The sequence below is a fragment of the Cherax quadricarinatus genome, chromosome 93 (assembly GCF_038502225.1).
Source record: "Cherax quadricarinatus isolate ZL_2023a chromosome 93, ASM3850222v1, whole genome shotgun sequence".
Lineage (NCBI taxonomy): Eukaryota > Metazoa > Arthropoda > Malacostraca > Decapoda > Parastacidae > Cherax > Cherax quadricarinatus.
In genome coordinates this window covers 13109124-13127170 of record NC_091384.1, presented here as the reverse complement: position 1 = coordinate 13127170, position 18047 = coordinate 13109124, and the positions used below count along the sequence as shown (strand labels likewise).

At 41.1% G+C, this 18047-nt stretch overlaps 1 protein-coding gene across 1 annotated transcript in view; it reads left to right on the top strand.

Annotated features, from left to right (window-relative positions):
- The window catches only part of LOC128703507 (uncharacterized), a 68173-nt gene extending 52612 nt beyond the window's left edge, over positions 1-15561 (top strand). Inside the window, exons 4-5 of the mRNA XM_070104693.1 lie at positions 1597-1646; positions 13904-15561. Of these exons, the coding sequence (XP_069960794.1) occupies positions 1597-1646; positions 13904-13939 (86 nt within the window). The 3' untranslated portion in view covers positions 13940-15561. The remainder of the gene's footprint in view (positions 1-1596; positions 1647-13903) is intronic.
- Positions 15562-18047: the final 2486 nt, after the last annotated feature.

Below are 18047 nucleotides of genomic sequence, written 5' to 3'. Positions count from 1 at the left end.
CGTGTGGCCTCACGTGTGGCACTGTTTCACTGTGGCACTGTTTCGTCACATGTGGCATGAGGCGCCGTTTCCTCACATGTGGCACTGTTGCCTCACATGTGGCACTCTTGCCTCACATGAGGCACTGTTTTCTAACATGTGCCACTGTTTCTTCACAAAGTGACCCAAAAAAGAGGAAACTTTTACAGTTATTCAGTTAGTGTCTTGCAAAATATGTGTGCACATCACTGTTTAGATGGCTCTCTGAACTGCAGCATGCTTCAGAGTGCAGGCACTGTATTAGCCACACCTCCAGGACTCAAGTCTGGTTCACTGTAACATTAGCCACACCTCCAGGACTCAAGTCTGGTTCACTGTAACATGCTTCAGAGTGCAGGCACTGTATTAGCCACACCTCCAGGACTCAAGTCTGGTTCACTGTAACATGCTTCAGAGTGCAGGCACTGTATTAGCCACACCTCCAGGACTCAAGTCTGGTTCACTGTGACATGCTTCAGAGTGCAGGCACTGCATTAGCCACACCTCCAGGACTCAAGTCTGGTTCACTGTAACATGCTTCAGAGTGCAGGCACTGTATTAGCCACACCTCCAGGACTCAAGTCTGGTTCACTGTAACATGCTTCAGAGTGCAGGCACTCTACTAGCTACATCTCCTGGACTCAAGTCTGGTTCACTGTAACATGCTTCAGAGTGCAGGCACTCTACTAGCTACATCTCCTGGACTCAAGTCTGGTTCACTGTAACATGCTTCAGAGTGCAGGCACTCTACTAGCTACATCTCCTGGACTCAAGTCTGGTTCACTGTAACATTAGCCAGACCTCCAGGATTCTAGTCTGGTTCATAGGTTTCCCTGAATCTCTCACGTTACAATGATCACACTCAAACAGCACGCCAAGCCAGTAAAGACACTTGTCCCCCACTTACTCTTATCTAATACAGTCACATAAGCCTGGTGGATGTCTAAGGCAGTAACACTCTGAAACCCTCTTACGTTTCTCTCCAACCTTTCCAGGAGTGACTCAGTCATCATCCCTCCACACTAACTTTATGCACCCTACATATTGCTCTAGTACTCTTAAATCTTCAATATATTTCAACACCGTCTTCTCAGCTCTAATCTTCAAGCTCCAAATTCTGTTCATATTACATCACACATTGCCCTCAAATACAACATCTCCACTTACTGCAGCCTCCTCGTCACTGCAACATTTAAACTCCATGCTTCACACTCTTGATATCACTATCTGGTACATTCAATTTGTTTCCATCAAACTCCCTCAATGCTTCATTTTTTTTTTTTGCCACGGCTAATACTATGGTTCATCTCAGCTTTCATAGAACCATCCATCATCAAGCCCGCTACCAGATATATGAAGATATTAACTTGGTTTATTCTCCCTCCAAGTTGATATACATTCTTTGATTGTCTACAGATTTTGTTAGTGTCATTACCTTGTTTAATAATTATTATTACTTTTATGATCATTTTTAATGGCTATTTATTATTGTTATCGTAACTCGAAGTTATTTTTCTATTCAAATAATTTTATTCTTTTGTCATGAACAGGAAATAATATATTTTATGACATTTTCAGGCTGTGTTGCTGCTACAGTTATTCCATGCATCGCAGCAGCAAACTCTACGGTAAGTCATATTTCAGCACAGAACATTACCGGAGACACTTCTGGTTACTCTAGGAGACACAGTCGAAGAAGGATAGCCTTCAGGCTGCCATTACTGAATATTATTTCCTGTCTCTCCCCATACTTAATTAGGAATTTCTCTTCTCTGGCATGTTTACGAATATGAGGAACAATACTGGTTCCAGTACTGATCCTTGAGGGACTTCAGTCATCTCGTCCAACCATTTTATTACACTTTCCCTGATCATAACTATCTCCTTTTCCTTTAGATATTCTGGCAAACATTTTAGTAGCTCCGATGTAGTAGCTCCAGTCTTGAACTCCTTCATGTGATCAGCGGCTCCTCCCTGTTGCTTCACACTGTAATGGATGTAGGTGTCAGCCAGTGTCGGCATGTAGGTATTGTCCCATGCAAAGAGCTTGTCATTCTTCCAACAATAAATGGTGACCCCGTTGATGCTATTTGTGGGGTTGTGAGTATTGTTAGCTGCTAGTGATTGGGGCGCTCTCTCGGCTCTGCATCCAATCGTTGACTTCATTGTCTTGCGTGCCAGCACTTGGTTTTGGAGCGGTTAAGACCATGTAGACCATATTGGTTGGCTTGCGCATCGCCACAAATACACGTATATTCCATGTGAATTGGAGCAGCGAGGCGGAGAGCCACTGCAATTCAGAGGGTCTTAGGGTCGAGAGGTGTTCCCATTACCGAAATGGGAACTGTTTGGAGGACGTCCACAGATTAAGCAGCGCTTACAGCTTGGAGACAGGCAGTCTCCCTATCTGATGTTACGGCCCTAAACATGTTGAGAAGCAACTTTTCAGCGATAGGGCCATCCTAACTCGTCTATTTGTAGGTCAGTGTTGCACTAGGTATAGATGCTGGAGCAGCAAGAGTCTCCCACTCGGTAATGGCACTGGCAAAGCTAGGGTCCTGTATTCCTGCTGAGTCATTGAGGTTGTCCAGAAAAAGTCGTTTTGCCAACTCGTTTGATGCATAGGCAGTACAAGTATACTTACGCTCAATATAGGCTTAATAACAGCCCACATGAACACACACTTAGAAGATTAATTGGTCCGTACATTTTGATTCACTTTTGGAACTCTCTTCACTTAAGTGAGAGGAGAACATGAATATCTAGGGAGAGTTGCACATCTCTCCGTGCAAAGGAGTGTTGCGTGCCGTCTCTCTGTTTAAAGGAATGTTGCATCCCATCTCTCTGTGCAAGGGAGTGTTGCGTCCCATCTCTCTGTTCAAAGGAGTGTTGCGTCCCATCTCTCTGTGCAAGGGAGTGTTGCGTCCCATCTCTCTGTTCAGAGGAGTGTTGCGTCCCATCTGTCTCAAAGCATTTCATTTATATCTTCATGTACTAACAAATCGACTTGAAATTTTCACCACCGATTAAATACTTTTTGTCGACGATTCATGGAACAATTGTCAAGTGTAAGTGACTTATGTTAAATTATATATAGAACATTCCTATCACTTCATAGTGACTCTTCTGATGGATTTAACAATGTCAAAATGCTGATTTTGGTGCTTGTCCTTCCTGGCAGAAGCTGTACTGTCTTATATAAGCTTCTCTGACAAACTGACAATTTTCCCAGAATCTTCAGTTCTGTTCTTTGTGCTTCTATTTTGTTTACTTAAACATGTCATTATTTACTTCATATCGTACATATTGTACACATTTTCTCTTTCCAGATTCCTCCTTCCAGCACTTTTAAGAATTTCTATAATTTTGTAAATTTACCCGTCTCTCTCTCTCTCTCTCTCTCTCTCTCTCTCTCTCTCTCTCTCTCTCTCTCTCTCTCTCTCTCTCTCTCTCTCTCTCTCTCTCATTTTTTATTCAGATTCTGCCTTTACAAGGTTATAAATCTTCAGGGATCTTCCCCAATCCTCTCACTACTTCTCCTTCAATATTTCTTTATAAACTAATAAAACTATACTAACTCTGGTTTCCGGTGGAAATATTGCAGGTTCTCTTCTCTCAGTCGTTTCCTTCAGTCACTCAGTTTCTCTCTATCTGCCACATTGTTTCCAACACCTCCAGTAACAGCAATGTTTCAAATGACATGTTGACATCACAACTAGTTGTGTTGGTGGCTCACGGAACACACAGCTAGTTGGTTCACTCACTTGTGTTGGTGACTCACGGAACACACAGCTAGTTGCTTCACTCACTTGTGTTGGTGACTCACGGAACACACAGCTAGAAAGTTCACTCACTTGTGTTGGTGACTCACGAAACACACACAGCTAGTTGGTTCACTCACTTGTGTTGGTGACTCACGGAATACACAGCTAGTGATTCACTCATTTGTGTTGGTGACTCACGGAATACACAGCTAGAAAGTTCACTCGTGTTGGTGACTCAACGGAACACACACAGCTAGTTGCTTCACTCACTTGTGTTAGTGACTCACCGAGCACACACAGCAAAGTTGTCTTGCCTTCCAGGTATTAACTTTTTCTTTCATTCTCTGGTAGTGTTGATGCTTTCACTCTCTGGCAGTGTTATGACTTTCACTCTCTGAAAGTGTTATGGCTATCACTCTCTGGCAGTGTTATTGCTTTCACTCTCTGGTAGTGTTGTGACTTTCACTCTCTGGTAGTGTTATAATTTTCACTCTCTGGCAGTGTTATTGCTTTCACTCTCTGGTAGTGTTGTGACTTTCACTCTCTGGCAGTGTTATTGCTTTCAATCTCTGGTAGTGTTATAACTTTCACTCTCTGGTAGTGTTATAACTTTCACTCCCTGGTAGTGTTATAACTTTCACTCTCTGGTAGTGTTATTGCTTTCACTCTTTGGTAGTGTTATAACTTTCACTCTCTGGTAGTGTTATAACTTTCACTCTCTGGTAGTGTTATAACTTTCACTCTCTGGTAGTGTTATAACTTTCACTCTCTGGTAGTGTTATAACTTTCACTCTCTGGTAGTGTTATAACTTTCACTCTCTGGTAGTGTTATAACTTTCACTCTCTGGTAGTGTTATAACTTTCACTTTCCAGTAGTGTTATAACTTTCACTCCTTGGTAGTGTTACAACTTTCACTCTCTGGTAGTGTTATAACTTTCACTTTCCAGTAGTGTTATAACTTTCACTCCTTGGTAGTGTTACAACTTTCACTCTCTGGTAGTGTTATAACTTTCACTCCCTGGTAGTGTTATAAATTTCACTCTCTGGTAGTGTTATTGCTTTCACTCTTTGGTAGTGTTATAACTTTCACTCTCTGGTAGTGTTATAACTTTCACTCTCTGGTAGTGTTATAACTTTCACTCTCTGGTAGTGTTATAACTTTCACTCTCTGGTAGTGTTACAACTTTTACTCTCTGGTAGTGTTACAACTTTCACTCTCTGGTAGTGTTATAACTTTCACTCCCTGGTAGTATTATAACTTTCACTCTCTGGTAGTGTTACAACTTTCACTCTCTGGTAGTGTTACAACTTTCACTCCCTGGTAGTGTTATAACTTTCACTCCCTGGTAGTGTTACAACTTTCACTCTCTGGTAGTGTTACAACTTTCACTCTCTGGTAGTGTTACAACTTTCACTCTCTGGTAGTGTTATAACTTTCACTCCCTGGTAGTGTTATAACTTTCACTCTCTGGTAGTGTTACAACTTTCACTCTCTGGTAGTGTTACAACTTTCACTCCCTGGTAGTGTTACAACTTTCACTCCCTGGTAGTGTTACAACTTTCACTCTCTGGTAGTGTTACAACTTTCACTCTCTGGTAGTGTTACAACTTTCACTCTCTGGTAGTGTTACAACTTTTACTCTCTGGTAGTGTTACAACTTTCACTCTCTGGTAGTGTTATAACTTTCACTCCCTGGTAGTGTTATAACTTTCACTCTCTGGTAGTGTTACAACTTTCACTCTCTGGTAGTGTTACAACTTTCACTCCCTGGTAGTGTTATAACTTTCACTCCCTGGTAGTGTTACAACTTTCACTCTCTGGTAGTGTTACAACTTTCACTCTCTGGTAGTGTTACAACTTTCACTCTCTGGTAGTGTTATAACTTTCACTCCCTGGTAGTGTTATAACTTTCACTCTCTGGTAGTGTTACAACTTTCACTCTCTGGTAGTGTTACAACTTTCACTCCCTGGTAGTGTTACAACTTTCACTCCCTGGTAGTGTTACAACTTTCACTCTCTGGTAGTGTTACAACTTTCACTCTCTGGTAGTGTTACAACTTTCACTCTCTGGTAGTGTTACAACTTTCACTCTCTGGTAGTGTTACAACTTTCACTCTCTGGTAGTGTTACAACTTTCACTCTCTGGTAGTGTTACAACTTTCACTCTCTGGTAGTGTTACAACTTTCACTCTCTGGTAGTGTTACAACTTTCACTCTCTGGTAGTGTTACAACTTTCACTCTCTGGTAGTGTTACAACTTTCACTCTCTGGTAGTGTTACAACTTTCACTCCCTGGTAGTGTTACAACTTTCACTCTCTGGTAGTGTTACAACTTTCACTCTCTGGTAGTGTTACAACTTTCACTCTCTGGTAGTGTTACAACTTTCACTCTCTGGTAGTGTTACAACTTTCACTCTCTGGTAGTGTTACAACTTTCACTCTCTGGTAGTGTTACAACTTTCACTCCCTGGTAGTGTTACAACTTTCACTCTCTGGTAGTGTTACAACTTTCACTCTCTGGTAGTGTTACAACTTTCACTCTCTGGTAGTGTTACAACTTTCACTCTCTGGTAGTGTTACAACTTTCACTCTCTGGTAGTGTTATAACTTTCACTTATTATACCTGTTTTTTTCTGTTTTACTCATCGCAGACATTCTGTTCCTTATCATATATGTATGTGTGTGTGTACTCACCTGTATGTGGTTGCAGGGGTCGAGTGATAGCTCCTGGCCCCGCCTCTTCACTGGTCGATACTAATTCACTCTCTCCCTGCTCCATGAGCTTTATTATACCTCTTCTTAAAACTATGTATGGAACTTGCTTCCACTACTTCATTCTCCAGATTATTCCACTTCCTGATAATTCTAAGGCTAAAGAAATACTTCCTAACATCCCTATGACTCATCTGGGTTTTCAGATTCCAACTGTGTCCCCATGTTCCTGAATCCCATCTCAGAAGCAATCGAGCCCTGTCCACCTTGTCCATTCCTCTCATTATATTATACGTTGTTATCATGTCCTCCTCTATTCCTCCTATCCTCTAGTGTCATCAGGTTGAATTTCCTTAACCTCTCCTCATAATGCATACCCATCAGTTCTGGGACTAAAAGTGTTGCAATTTTTTGCACTTTCTCCAATTTTGTGACGTGTTTGACTAGGTGAGGATTCCATACTGGTGCTGCATACTCCAGTATAGGCCTGACGTACACTGTGTACAATGTCGTGAATGACTCCTTACTCAGATGTCTAAACGCTAATCTCAGGTTTACCAATCTCCCATATGCTGCAGCAGTTATATGATTGATGTGTGCCAAAGGGGACATGTTTGTTATAATGTTTACCCCAAGATCCTTTTCTTTAAGTGACATTTGCAGCCTTTGATTTCCTAACCTGTACGCCGTCTGCGGTCTTCTGTGTCCTTTTCCAATCTTCATGACCTTACACTTACTGGGGTTAAACATCAGGAGCCATTTGACGGAGCAGACTTGTAGTCCGGCCAGATCCCCTTGTAATCTTAACTGATTTTCGCCCACTTGTATTCTCCTCGTCAATTTCACATCATCAGCGAACAGTGACACTTCTGATTCTATTCCTTCCATCATGTCTTTCACGCATACAAGAAACAGCGCCAGACCTAGGACTGACCCTTGTGGAACCCCGCTCGACACATGCGCCCACTCTGACACTTCATCTCGTAAAAACACTCGTTCTTTCCTTCCTGTCAGGTATTCCCTGATCCATTGCAGTACTTTCCCTTTCATTCCTGCTGCTCTAATATTTGCACCAATTTCTTGTGTGGTACTGTGTCAATTGCCTTCTCCCAGTCCAAAAAGATGTATACTACCCATCCCTCTCTCTCCTGTCTTACTTATGTTACCTTATCGTAGAACTCAAGTAGATTTGTGACACAGGATTTTCCACCTCTGAAACCGTGCTGATTGTTATGTATGAGCCCAATCTTTTCAATGTGTTCCACCACTCTTCTCCTAATAATCATTTCCATGACTTTACATACTATACAAGTCAGTGACACTGGTCCGTAGTTTAACGGTGCCTGTCTGTCTTCTTTCTTAAAAACTGGAACTACATTTGCTGTCTTCCACGCCTCAGGCAACTGCCCAGTTTCGATAGACTTATTGAAGATTCCTGTTAGCGGTGCGCTCATTTCCTCTGCTCCCTCTCTCAGTATCTAAGGATATGTTATCTGGGCCTACCGCCTTTCAGGTATCTAGTTCACCTAGCAGTGTCTTCACCTCTAACTTGGTTATGTGTATTTTGTGCAGCACCTGCTGGTGCACCCTACCTCTACGGTTTGCTGGAAGCATTCCTGTCTCTATTGAGAATACTTCCCTAAATTTTCTGTTTAGTTCATCACATACTTCCTGGTCACTCTTCGTGAGCTCCCCTTCTTCTTTCCTCAGTCTGATTACCTCGTTCTTGACTGTTGTTTTTCTGCTAATGTGACTGCATAACAGCTTTGGTTCAGATTTGATGCTGTGTCATTCTCGTATTGCCTCGTATTGCATATTCGTTTCTGGTTCTTCTGCTCAACTCCTTGCTTTCTTGAGCCCTTTGCCTTCTATACCTTTCCCATGTTCTAGCACACTTGGCTTTGGCCTCTTTACACCTCCAATTAAACCATGGTCTCACTCTGGTCTTACCATTTTTTCTGTTACCCTTTGGTATGAACTTCTCTTCTGCCTCCCTACACTTAGTGGTTACTAGTTCCATCATTTCATTTACTGTCTTTCGCTCTAGTTCTCTTTCCCACTGCACGTCATGCAGAAAACTTCTCGTTCCTATGTAGTCCACTATTTTGAAGGTCGGCTTCACTCAGTGTTCCCGTGCTGCTGCATTCTCTACTGTTAACCCTACAAGGTATTCAAAACTCGGGACATAATGATCACTAGCGCCAAGGGGGTTTTTCGTGAGTGATATTCTGTATGTCTGAACTATTCAAGGTGAATATGAGATGCAGCTTTGCTGCAACATCCTCTCCTCTCTCTCTCTGGTTGTATCCCTAACATGTTGGTGCATGAAGTTCTCCAATACAGTCTCCAACATCTTAGCTCTCCATGTTTCTGGTCCCCCATGTGGCTCTAAGTTTTCCCAGTCAATCTCTTTATGATTGAAATCCCCCATTATAAAAAATTTTGTCCTACCTATATGAGCCCTCCTGGCCACTTCAGCTAGTGTATCCACCATTGCCCTATTGTGCACATCATACTCTTCACTTGTTCTCCTGCTGTTAAGTGGTGGGTTATACATCATTGCTATCATCACCTTTGGACCCTCAGTGTGAAGTGTTCCTACAATGAAGTTGTCTGTTTCCTTCTGTCCATTCCTTCAAAACTCCACTGGTTTTTGATGAGCAGTGCTACTCTTCTCCCTCTTCTGTTCTCTCCGTCATTCTTCATAATCTGATATCCAGGTGGACAGATTGAATCTGTTATCGTCCCTGTAAGTTTTGTCTCTGTTAGTGCTATGATGTCAGGTGATGCATCAATGATTCGTTCTTGCCACTCTTCACTCTTATTAGTTAATCCATCTGCATTCATGTACCATACCATTGGCATCCTTTCCATTACTGTATTTTGGGAGATGGAAGAGGAAGGTACAGGTTGAGAGGGTGGGAGGCAAGATGGAATATTATGAGAGGCTACCGTGATTGTGAAATTAGTGGTTAGGGGGTGGGGGCTATGGAGTGTGGTTTGTTTTTGGTTAATTTGTTTGGTTGATATGTGGTGACAGGGGTTAAGGGGTTTCTGTAAGCATTTGTGTTTGATGTTCCTCAAAAGGCCGAGCTTACTTGTCTGTCATTGCCTACCCTGTTTCGCTCTCCTTCCACTGGTTTTGTCTTGCTCTCACTTTCAGTTGTTCCCTTTCTTTTCATGGTCTGTCTCGACTGAAGTAAACATGTTGATAATCTTGAGAGTCCTTTAACAGTGGCTTCAGTAGTATCCTGTTCCTGTCAGTTTGATTGTTTGATTTTTTCCCTCGAATACCCTCAAAGTCTGAATTCTTTCTACCTGAGACATATTCTTCTCTCCTGTTATTGCAATGATGTTCTTAATTTCTGTTTTTTCCTTATGCTTTCTTTCCTCATAGGTCTTCTCTTCAGTCTCCTGAAGCTCATGAATAATTATTGACCTCTCCCTTTCTTCTTCCCATTTATTTTCCCTTCATATCTCTGGGTCTAATGGCCTGATGTCCTGATATTACTGCTGCAAAAGACTTCTTAGCTCCATCCCCTCCTTCAGTCCTCTCGCTGCCTGCTGTTCACATGTCGGTCACCTTGCTCCTGTTGGACACCATCTTTATATCCTGCTTCAGCACATCCATTTCTTCCTCCAGTGTCTTTATCTTTGCCTCAGCTAATACAGCTCATAATTCCCACTTTTTGCTCTCTGCAGATATCTTCTCTAACATATTATTGCAAAGCTCATTTAACCTTCTTCCCCATTCTTGTTCTATTTTGTTCTTGAGACGTTCTACCCATTCTTCCTTTTCTGAACAGCCATCATCGGTTCCCTTGCCTTTACGTCCTCCCTTTCGAGATCACATTCTTTTTATCCTGTTACGATGCACTAGGTCCTTCACCTTTGTGTAAAAATATGTGTGGTGAGGGGGATTTATGAGCTAATGTGTGTAAGGCTTGTTTGAGTATGTGTATACATGTGTGTGAGTGTGTGTGTGTGTTATGTGTTTGTTTCTGTGTGTGTGTGTTTGCATGAGTATGTATGATTGTGTGTGGGTGTGTGTGTGTGTGTGTGTGTGTGTGTGTTTGCACGCGCGTTTGTTTCGGTCTTTGAAAAAAAGGGAGGGGTCACTTTATTATGCTTTTCTACGCTAATCTTTTAAAGATTATAGAATTATTTCTCATTCTGTTCCTTATTAATATATACTATTATTTAGTACTATAATACTTACTGGTGTACACGTGTGTTTGTGTGTGTGCGTGTGTGTGTGTTTGTGTGTGTGCGTGTGTGTGTGCGTGTGTGTGTGTTTGTGTTTGTGCGTGTTTATTATCTTGTCGCTCTTTGAGAAAAACGGGGGTTACTTTAACACACTATTGTTGTTGTTGTTGGTTCGCCGGTACTCTCCCGGTCCGGGTCTTCGCACGCTACGTTACGCCTTATTTGTTCAACTTCATCTTCGTTTAGCTTGCTCCAGTAATGTATTCTTCCTGAGTGTTGCTGTATTTCACTCCACTTTATGATACTGCAAATAAATTGGCTTTTAGAAGTCTTGTATTTTATTCTTAAATACCTCTTAATTTTTTTTTTTTTTTTTTATTCGCCGGTATTCTCCCGGCCCGGGTCTTTTCCAAGTAGTGGTGACCCGGCCTTGGCTCCCTATCTGGGGAGTGTCTCGAGACTTAAGTCTACTGTAACTAAAATATGGTTGAGAGTATGGAATTATTTCTCACTCTATTTCTTATTAATATATACTAATATTTACTATTATAATACTTACTGGTGGTTGTACGTGTGTTCACGTTTACTAGCTTGTCGTTCTTTGAGAAACAGTGGGAACGGGGACGCTAGGCTACACAACTCTTCTGAAGGTTTTTATATTACTTACTAAATATTGTCAGGGATACTTCTATCTATCTCCTGGCACTGAAAGTTAGGGAGAGAGTGACGGTATAATACACAACCAGCAGGGCGAGGCACTATGAGACTTTAACACCAACCACAATTTCTGCCACACATAGGCCAGTGATGTCGTCTGCACAACAATGGAGGTTCCTGGTGGTGCCTTCTTTGAACTTCTTCAGTTTGTAACTTCCTCCGTAGCTTTTATCATGCAGTCAAGATTTTTATTTTTGTTGTTAATAACTTGGTATTCACACTTTTTTCTTTACTATTATGGTCATAAACTGATGATATTAACTGTAGTTACAACACCAACTGCTGGGGATTGACTAATATTTTTTTTCTTTCATTATTTACTTTATCACTCGTTTATGACCTTATCACTACACTGCTGCTATAACAGACCAGATATCTGCATTTGTTTTTGTTTAAGGTCCCATTGGGACCTTGACCCATTAAATATGTTTGTTTTGATTATTTGTGTGAACACTGCCGCCGGCAGCCTGACCAGCTGATTTTCTACCCTCCCTCACACACCTTCCAGTAACACCCACATTCAATTTGAAATTGTAAAAATCATGATCTTATTACATTATTCACACTCTAGAAAGCTGTTACTCTCTTGTACGATGACCGCTAATAATAACTTAGGACAGCTGCTAGAACGCTAAATCTTGGAAGCGCTGTTTAACGATACTTTTTCAAGTGTACTCACCTAGTTGTGGTTGCAGGGGTCGATTCATAGCTCCTGGCCCCGCCTCTTCACTGGCCACTATTGGGTCACTCTCCCTGAACCATAAGCTTTATCATATCTCTGCTTAGAGCTCCTGCTTAAAGATCCTGCTTCCACTACATCGCTTCCCAAACTCTTCCACTTACTGACTACTCTGTGACTGAAGAAATACTTCCTAACTTCCCTGTGATTCATCTGTGTCTTCAACTTCGAACTGTGTCCCCTTGTTGCTGTGTCCCATCTCTGGAAAATCCTGTCTTTGTCCACCTTGTCAATTCCTCTCAGTATTTTATATGTCGTTATCATGTCCCCCCTATCTCTCCTGTCCTCCAGTTTCGTCAGGTCGATTTCCTTTAACCTCTCCTCGTAGGACATACCCCTTAGCTCTGGGACTAGTCTTGCTGCAAACCTTTGCACTTTCTCTACTTTCTTTACGTGCTTGGCTAGGTGTGGGTTCCAAACTGGTGCCGCATACTTCAATATCTCCTGAACGATTCCTTATTAAGATGTCGGAATGCTGTTCTGAGGTTTGCTAGGCTCCCATATGCTGCAGCAGTTAATAACAAAAAAAAAAAGCCACAATACCGTGACTGGAACGATACACAAATAACTCGCACATAAAAGAAAGGAGCTTACGACGACGTTTCGGTCCGACTTGGACCATTTGCAAAGTCGGAGTTAGTGTGACTTTGTAAATGGTCCAAGTCGGACCGAAACGTCGTCGTAAGCTCCTCTCATCTGTGTGTGGGTTATTTGTGTACTGCAGCAGTTATTTGGTTGATGTGCGCTTCAGGAGATGTGCCTGGTGTTAAAATCACCCCAAGATCTTTTTCCTTGAGTGAGGTTTGTAGTCTCTGGCCCAATAGACTGTACGCCGTCTGCGGTCTTCTTTGCCCTTCCCCAATCATCATGACTTTGCACTTGGTGGTGTTGAACTCCAGGAGCCAATTGCTGAACCAGGTCTGCAGCCTGTCCAGATCCCTTTGTAGTTCTGCTTGGTCTTGAATGAATTCTTCTCATCAACTTCACATCATCTGCAAACAGGGAAACTTCGGAGTCTATTCCTTCCGTCATGTCGTTCACAAACCTGAAACAGCACTGGTCCTAGGACTGACCCCTGTGTACTCACCTAGTTGTACTCACCTAGTTGAGATTGCAGGGGTCGAGTCCGAGCTCCTGGCCCCGCCTCTTCACTGATCGCTACTAGGTCACTCTCCCTGAACCGTGAGCTTTATCATACCTCTGCTTAAAGCTAGGTATGGATCCTGCCTCCACTACATCGCTTCCCAAACTATTCCACTTCCTGACTACTCTGTGGCTGAAGAAATACTTACTAACATCCCTGTGATTCATCTGTGTCCTCAACTTCCAACTGTGTCCCCTTGTTACAGTGTCCAATCTCTGGAACAGTGTGTGTGTGTGTGTGTTTGTGTGTGTGTGTGTGTGTGTGTGTGTGTGTGTGTGTGTGTGTGTGTGTGTGTGTGTGTGTGTGTGTGTGTGTGTGTGTGTGTGTGTGTGTGTGTGTGTGTGTGTGTGTGTGTGTGTGTGTGTGTGTGTGTGTGTGTGTGTGTGTGTGTTTGTGTGTGTGTGTGTGTGTGTGTGTGTTTGTGTGTGTGTGTGTGTGTGTGTGTGTGTTTGTGTTTGTGTGTGTGTGTGTGTGTGTGTGTGTGTGTGTGTGTGTGTGTGTGTGTGTGTGTGTGTGTGTTACTATCAATGACGATAAATTGTGTATTACAAAAATCTTTGCATTCCTACCAAATTAATTCAAATTACAAATATTCCTGCAGGCTACGTCATGTTTCCCAGCAAGCACAAGTGGGTAGAGTGTACCCACTGTACCCTAATATGTGCCCACTACCTGTTGACGACCCACCTGCCCACACCATGTTGACGACCCACCTGCTCACCCCATATTGACGACCCACCTGCTCACCACATATTGACGACCCACCTGCTCACATGTTGACAAAACACCTGTCTAATACACATGTTGACAAAACACCTGTCTAATACACATGTTGACAAAACACCTGTCTAATACACATGTTGACAAAACACCTGTCTAATACACACGGTGACAAAACACCTGTGTAATACACATGTTGACAAAACACCTGTCTCATACACATGTTGACAAAACACCTGTCTCATACACATGTTGACAAAACACCTGTCTCATACACATGTTGACAAAACACCTGTCTCATACACATGTTGACAAAACACCTGTCTCATACACATGTTGACAAAACACCTGTCTCATACACATGTTGACAAAACACCTGTCTCATACACATGTTGACAAAACACCTGTCTCATACACATGTTGACAAAACACCTGTCTAATACACATGTTGACAAAACACCTGTCTCATACACATGTTGACAAAACACCTGTCTCATACACATGTTGACAAAACACCTGTCTCATACACATGTTGACAAAACACCTGTCTCATACACATGTTGACAAAACACCTGTCTCATACACATGTTGACAAAACACCTGTCTAATACACATGTTGACAAAACACCTGTCTCATACACATGTTGACAAAACACCTGTCTCATACACATGTTGACAAAACACCTGTCTAATACACATGTTGACAAAACACCTGTCTAATACACATGTTGACAAAACACCTGTCTAATACACATGTTGACAAAACACCTGTCTAATACACACGGTGACAAAACACCTGTGTAATACACATGTTGACAAAACACCTGTCTCATACACATGTTGACAAAACACCTGTCTCATACACATGTTGACAAAACACCTGTGTAATACACATGTTGACAAAACACCTGTCTCATACACATGTTGACAAAACACCTGTCTAATACACATGTTGACAAAACACCTGTCTAATGCACATGTTGACAAAACACCTGTCTAATACACATGTGGAAGGCTCACTTCCGTGTTTGCTCCGCCACATAAGTAGATAATGAAAAAGAGCGAAAAGGGAAATTGTAATAAATAAAAGTAAAATGTGAAAGAAAAAGCAAATGTTGTTTGTGAAGAGGAAGATGGAAACAATCAGAAAAAAAATAAATTTTAGTGAAAATGAGAATAAACTCAACTTTGATATGTAAAATCATTTAATAAAACCAAGATGGAGTGGAAATAAAGTTTAAACTAGATATTTCCAACACTACTGAACACATGTGCTTTTATAACAATTATGAACAACGCCAAGAAAGTCTGTAGTAACAACAACTATTATGAACATGAGAGCATCAACTAGCACCTACCAGCATCAACTAGCACCTATCAACGTCAACTAGCACCTACCAGCACTAGCATCCATTGGCCGCACGCACTTCTCAATCCGAAATCCTTATTTGTTCAACTTCATCTTCGTTTATCTTGCTCCAGTAATGTATTCTGTCCTAAGTGTTGCTGTATTTCACTCCACTTTATGATATTGCAAATAAATTGGCTTTTAGAAGTCTTGTATTTTATTCTTAAATACCTCTTAATTACTGGAACTAAAATATGGTTGAGTGTATTTATTTACGAAGTTCAACATAGATTATACCAGTTATGTATATACTGTAGATAGACTATCTTCAGTATATACATATATTGCGCAAATATCGCAAACCAAGCGATACAGGATGAAAAACAACCACGGGGGAAGTAGAATGATAGCTCTAGGTCTTTCGTGTTGCAATCAATACACCATCAGGAGCTTGGAAAATTGCAGAAAAGAGGAGGATGTCCAAGCAAGTACGTCTTCTCATGTGAACACGTCCTATGGGAACGTACTTGCTTGGACATTCTCCTCTTTTCTGCAGTTTTGCAAGCTCCTGATGTGTTGATTGTAACACGAAAGGCCTAGAGCTATCATTCTACTCCTCCCGTGATTGTTTTGCGTATACATATATACTCCATTAATATGTAACCAGAGTAAAACAAAGAAAATATTGGCATTATTATGATAATATTTAATTAAGAAATTAAGTGACAAGAATTTGATAATGGGTAAATACATATTTGCGAAGAAAATTTATATCTTAGAATAGAAAGGAAGAGGAAACGAGAAACAACGAAAAGAAAAGAATGTGTGCAGCTGAAACAACGTAGATGAAGAAACGTTAAATAACGGATAAGGAAAAAGGGGAGTTGAAGAGAGTGAGAGAGAGTGAGAGAGAGATAGGAGAATGATTGATACAGGAGGTATACAACAAAAACATTTAAATGACTTGTTCATGAAGGAACACAATAACAGTAAATGAGAGAACTGGTGAAGACAGAGAAGACGATCAGAAATATAAGGCAGAGGGAGAGACAGGGAATTATCTGATTATCTAAAACCTTCTAATGGATGCAGGGAGAGACAGGGAATTATCTGATTATCTAAAACCTTCTAATGGATGCAGGGAGAGACAGGGAATTATCTGATTATCTAAAACCTTCTAATGGATGCAGGGAGAGACAGGGAATTATCTAATTATCTAAAACCTTCTAATGGATGCAGGGAGAGACAGCGAATTATCTGATTATCTAAAACCTTCTAATGGATGCAGGGAGAGACAGGGAATTATCTGATTATCTAAAACCTTCTAATGGATGCAGGGAGAGACAGGGAATTATGTGATTATCTAAAACCTTCTAATGGATGCAGGGAGAGACAGGGAATTATCTGATTATCTAAAACCTTCTAATGGATGCAGGAAGAGACAGGGAATTATCTGATTATCTAAAACCTTCTAATGGATGCAGGGAGAGACAGGGAATTATGTGATTATCTAAAACCTTCTAATGGATGCAGGGAGAGACAGGGAATTATCTGATTATCTAAAACCTTCTAATGGATGCAGGAAGAGACAGGGAATTATCTGATTATCTAAAACCTTCTAATGGATGCAGGAAGAGACAGGGAATTATCTGATTATCTAAAACCTTCTAATGGATGCAGGGAGAGACAGGGATTTATCTGATTATCTAAAACCTTCTAATGGATGCAGGGAGAGACAGGGAATTATCTGATTATCTAAAACCTTCCAATGGATGCAGGGAGAGACAGGGAATTATCTGATTATCTAAAACCTTCTAATGGATGCAGGAAGAGACAGGGAATTATCTGATTATCTAAAACCTTCTAATGGATGCAGGAAGAGACAGGGAATTATCTGATTATCTAAAACCTTCTAATGGATGCAGTGAGAGACGGAATTATCTGATTATCTAAAACCTTCTAATGGATGCAGGGAGAGACAGGGATTTATCTGATTATCTAAAACCTTCTAATGGATGCAGGGAGAGACAGGGAATTATCTGATTATCTAAAACCTTCTAATGGATGCAGGGAGAGACAGCGAATTATCTGATTATCTAAAACCTTCTAATGGATGCAGGGAGAGACAGGGAATTATCTGATTATCTAAAACCTTCTAATGGATGCAGGGAGAGACAGGGAATTATCTGATTATCTAAAACCTTCCAATGGATGCAGGGAGAGACAGGGAATTATCTGATTTTCTAAAAATCTTCTAATAATTTAAAACCTACCAGATGATAACCGTAACTCACAGCAACAAAGATGACAAGAGAATTATTATTACTATTATTATTATTATTATTATTATTATTATTATTATTATTCAACAAACCGGCCGTATCCCACCAAGGCAGGGTAGCCCAAAAAGAAAAATGAAAGTTTCTCTTTTTAAATTTAGTAATTTATACGGGAGAAGGGGTTACTAGCCCCTTGCTCCCGGCATTTTAGTAGCCTCTTACAACACGCATGCCTATAAGAAGAAATAAACAAGAACAAGAACTAGGAAGAAAATAGAAAACCCAGAATGGTGTGTGTATATATATGCTTGTACATGTATGTGTAGTGTGACCTAAGTGTAAGTAGAAGTAGCAAGACGTACCTGAAAGACGTACCTGAAATCTTGCATGTTTATGAG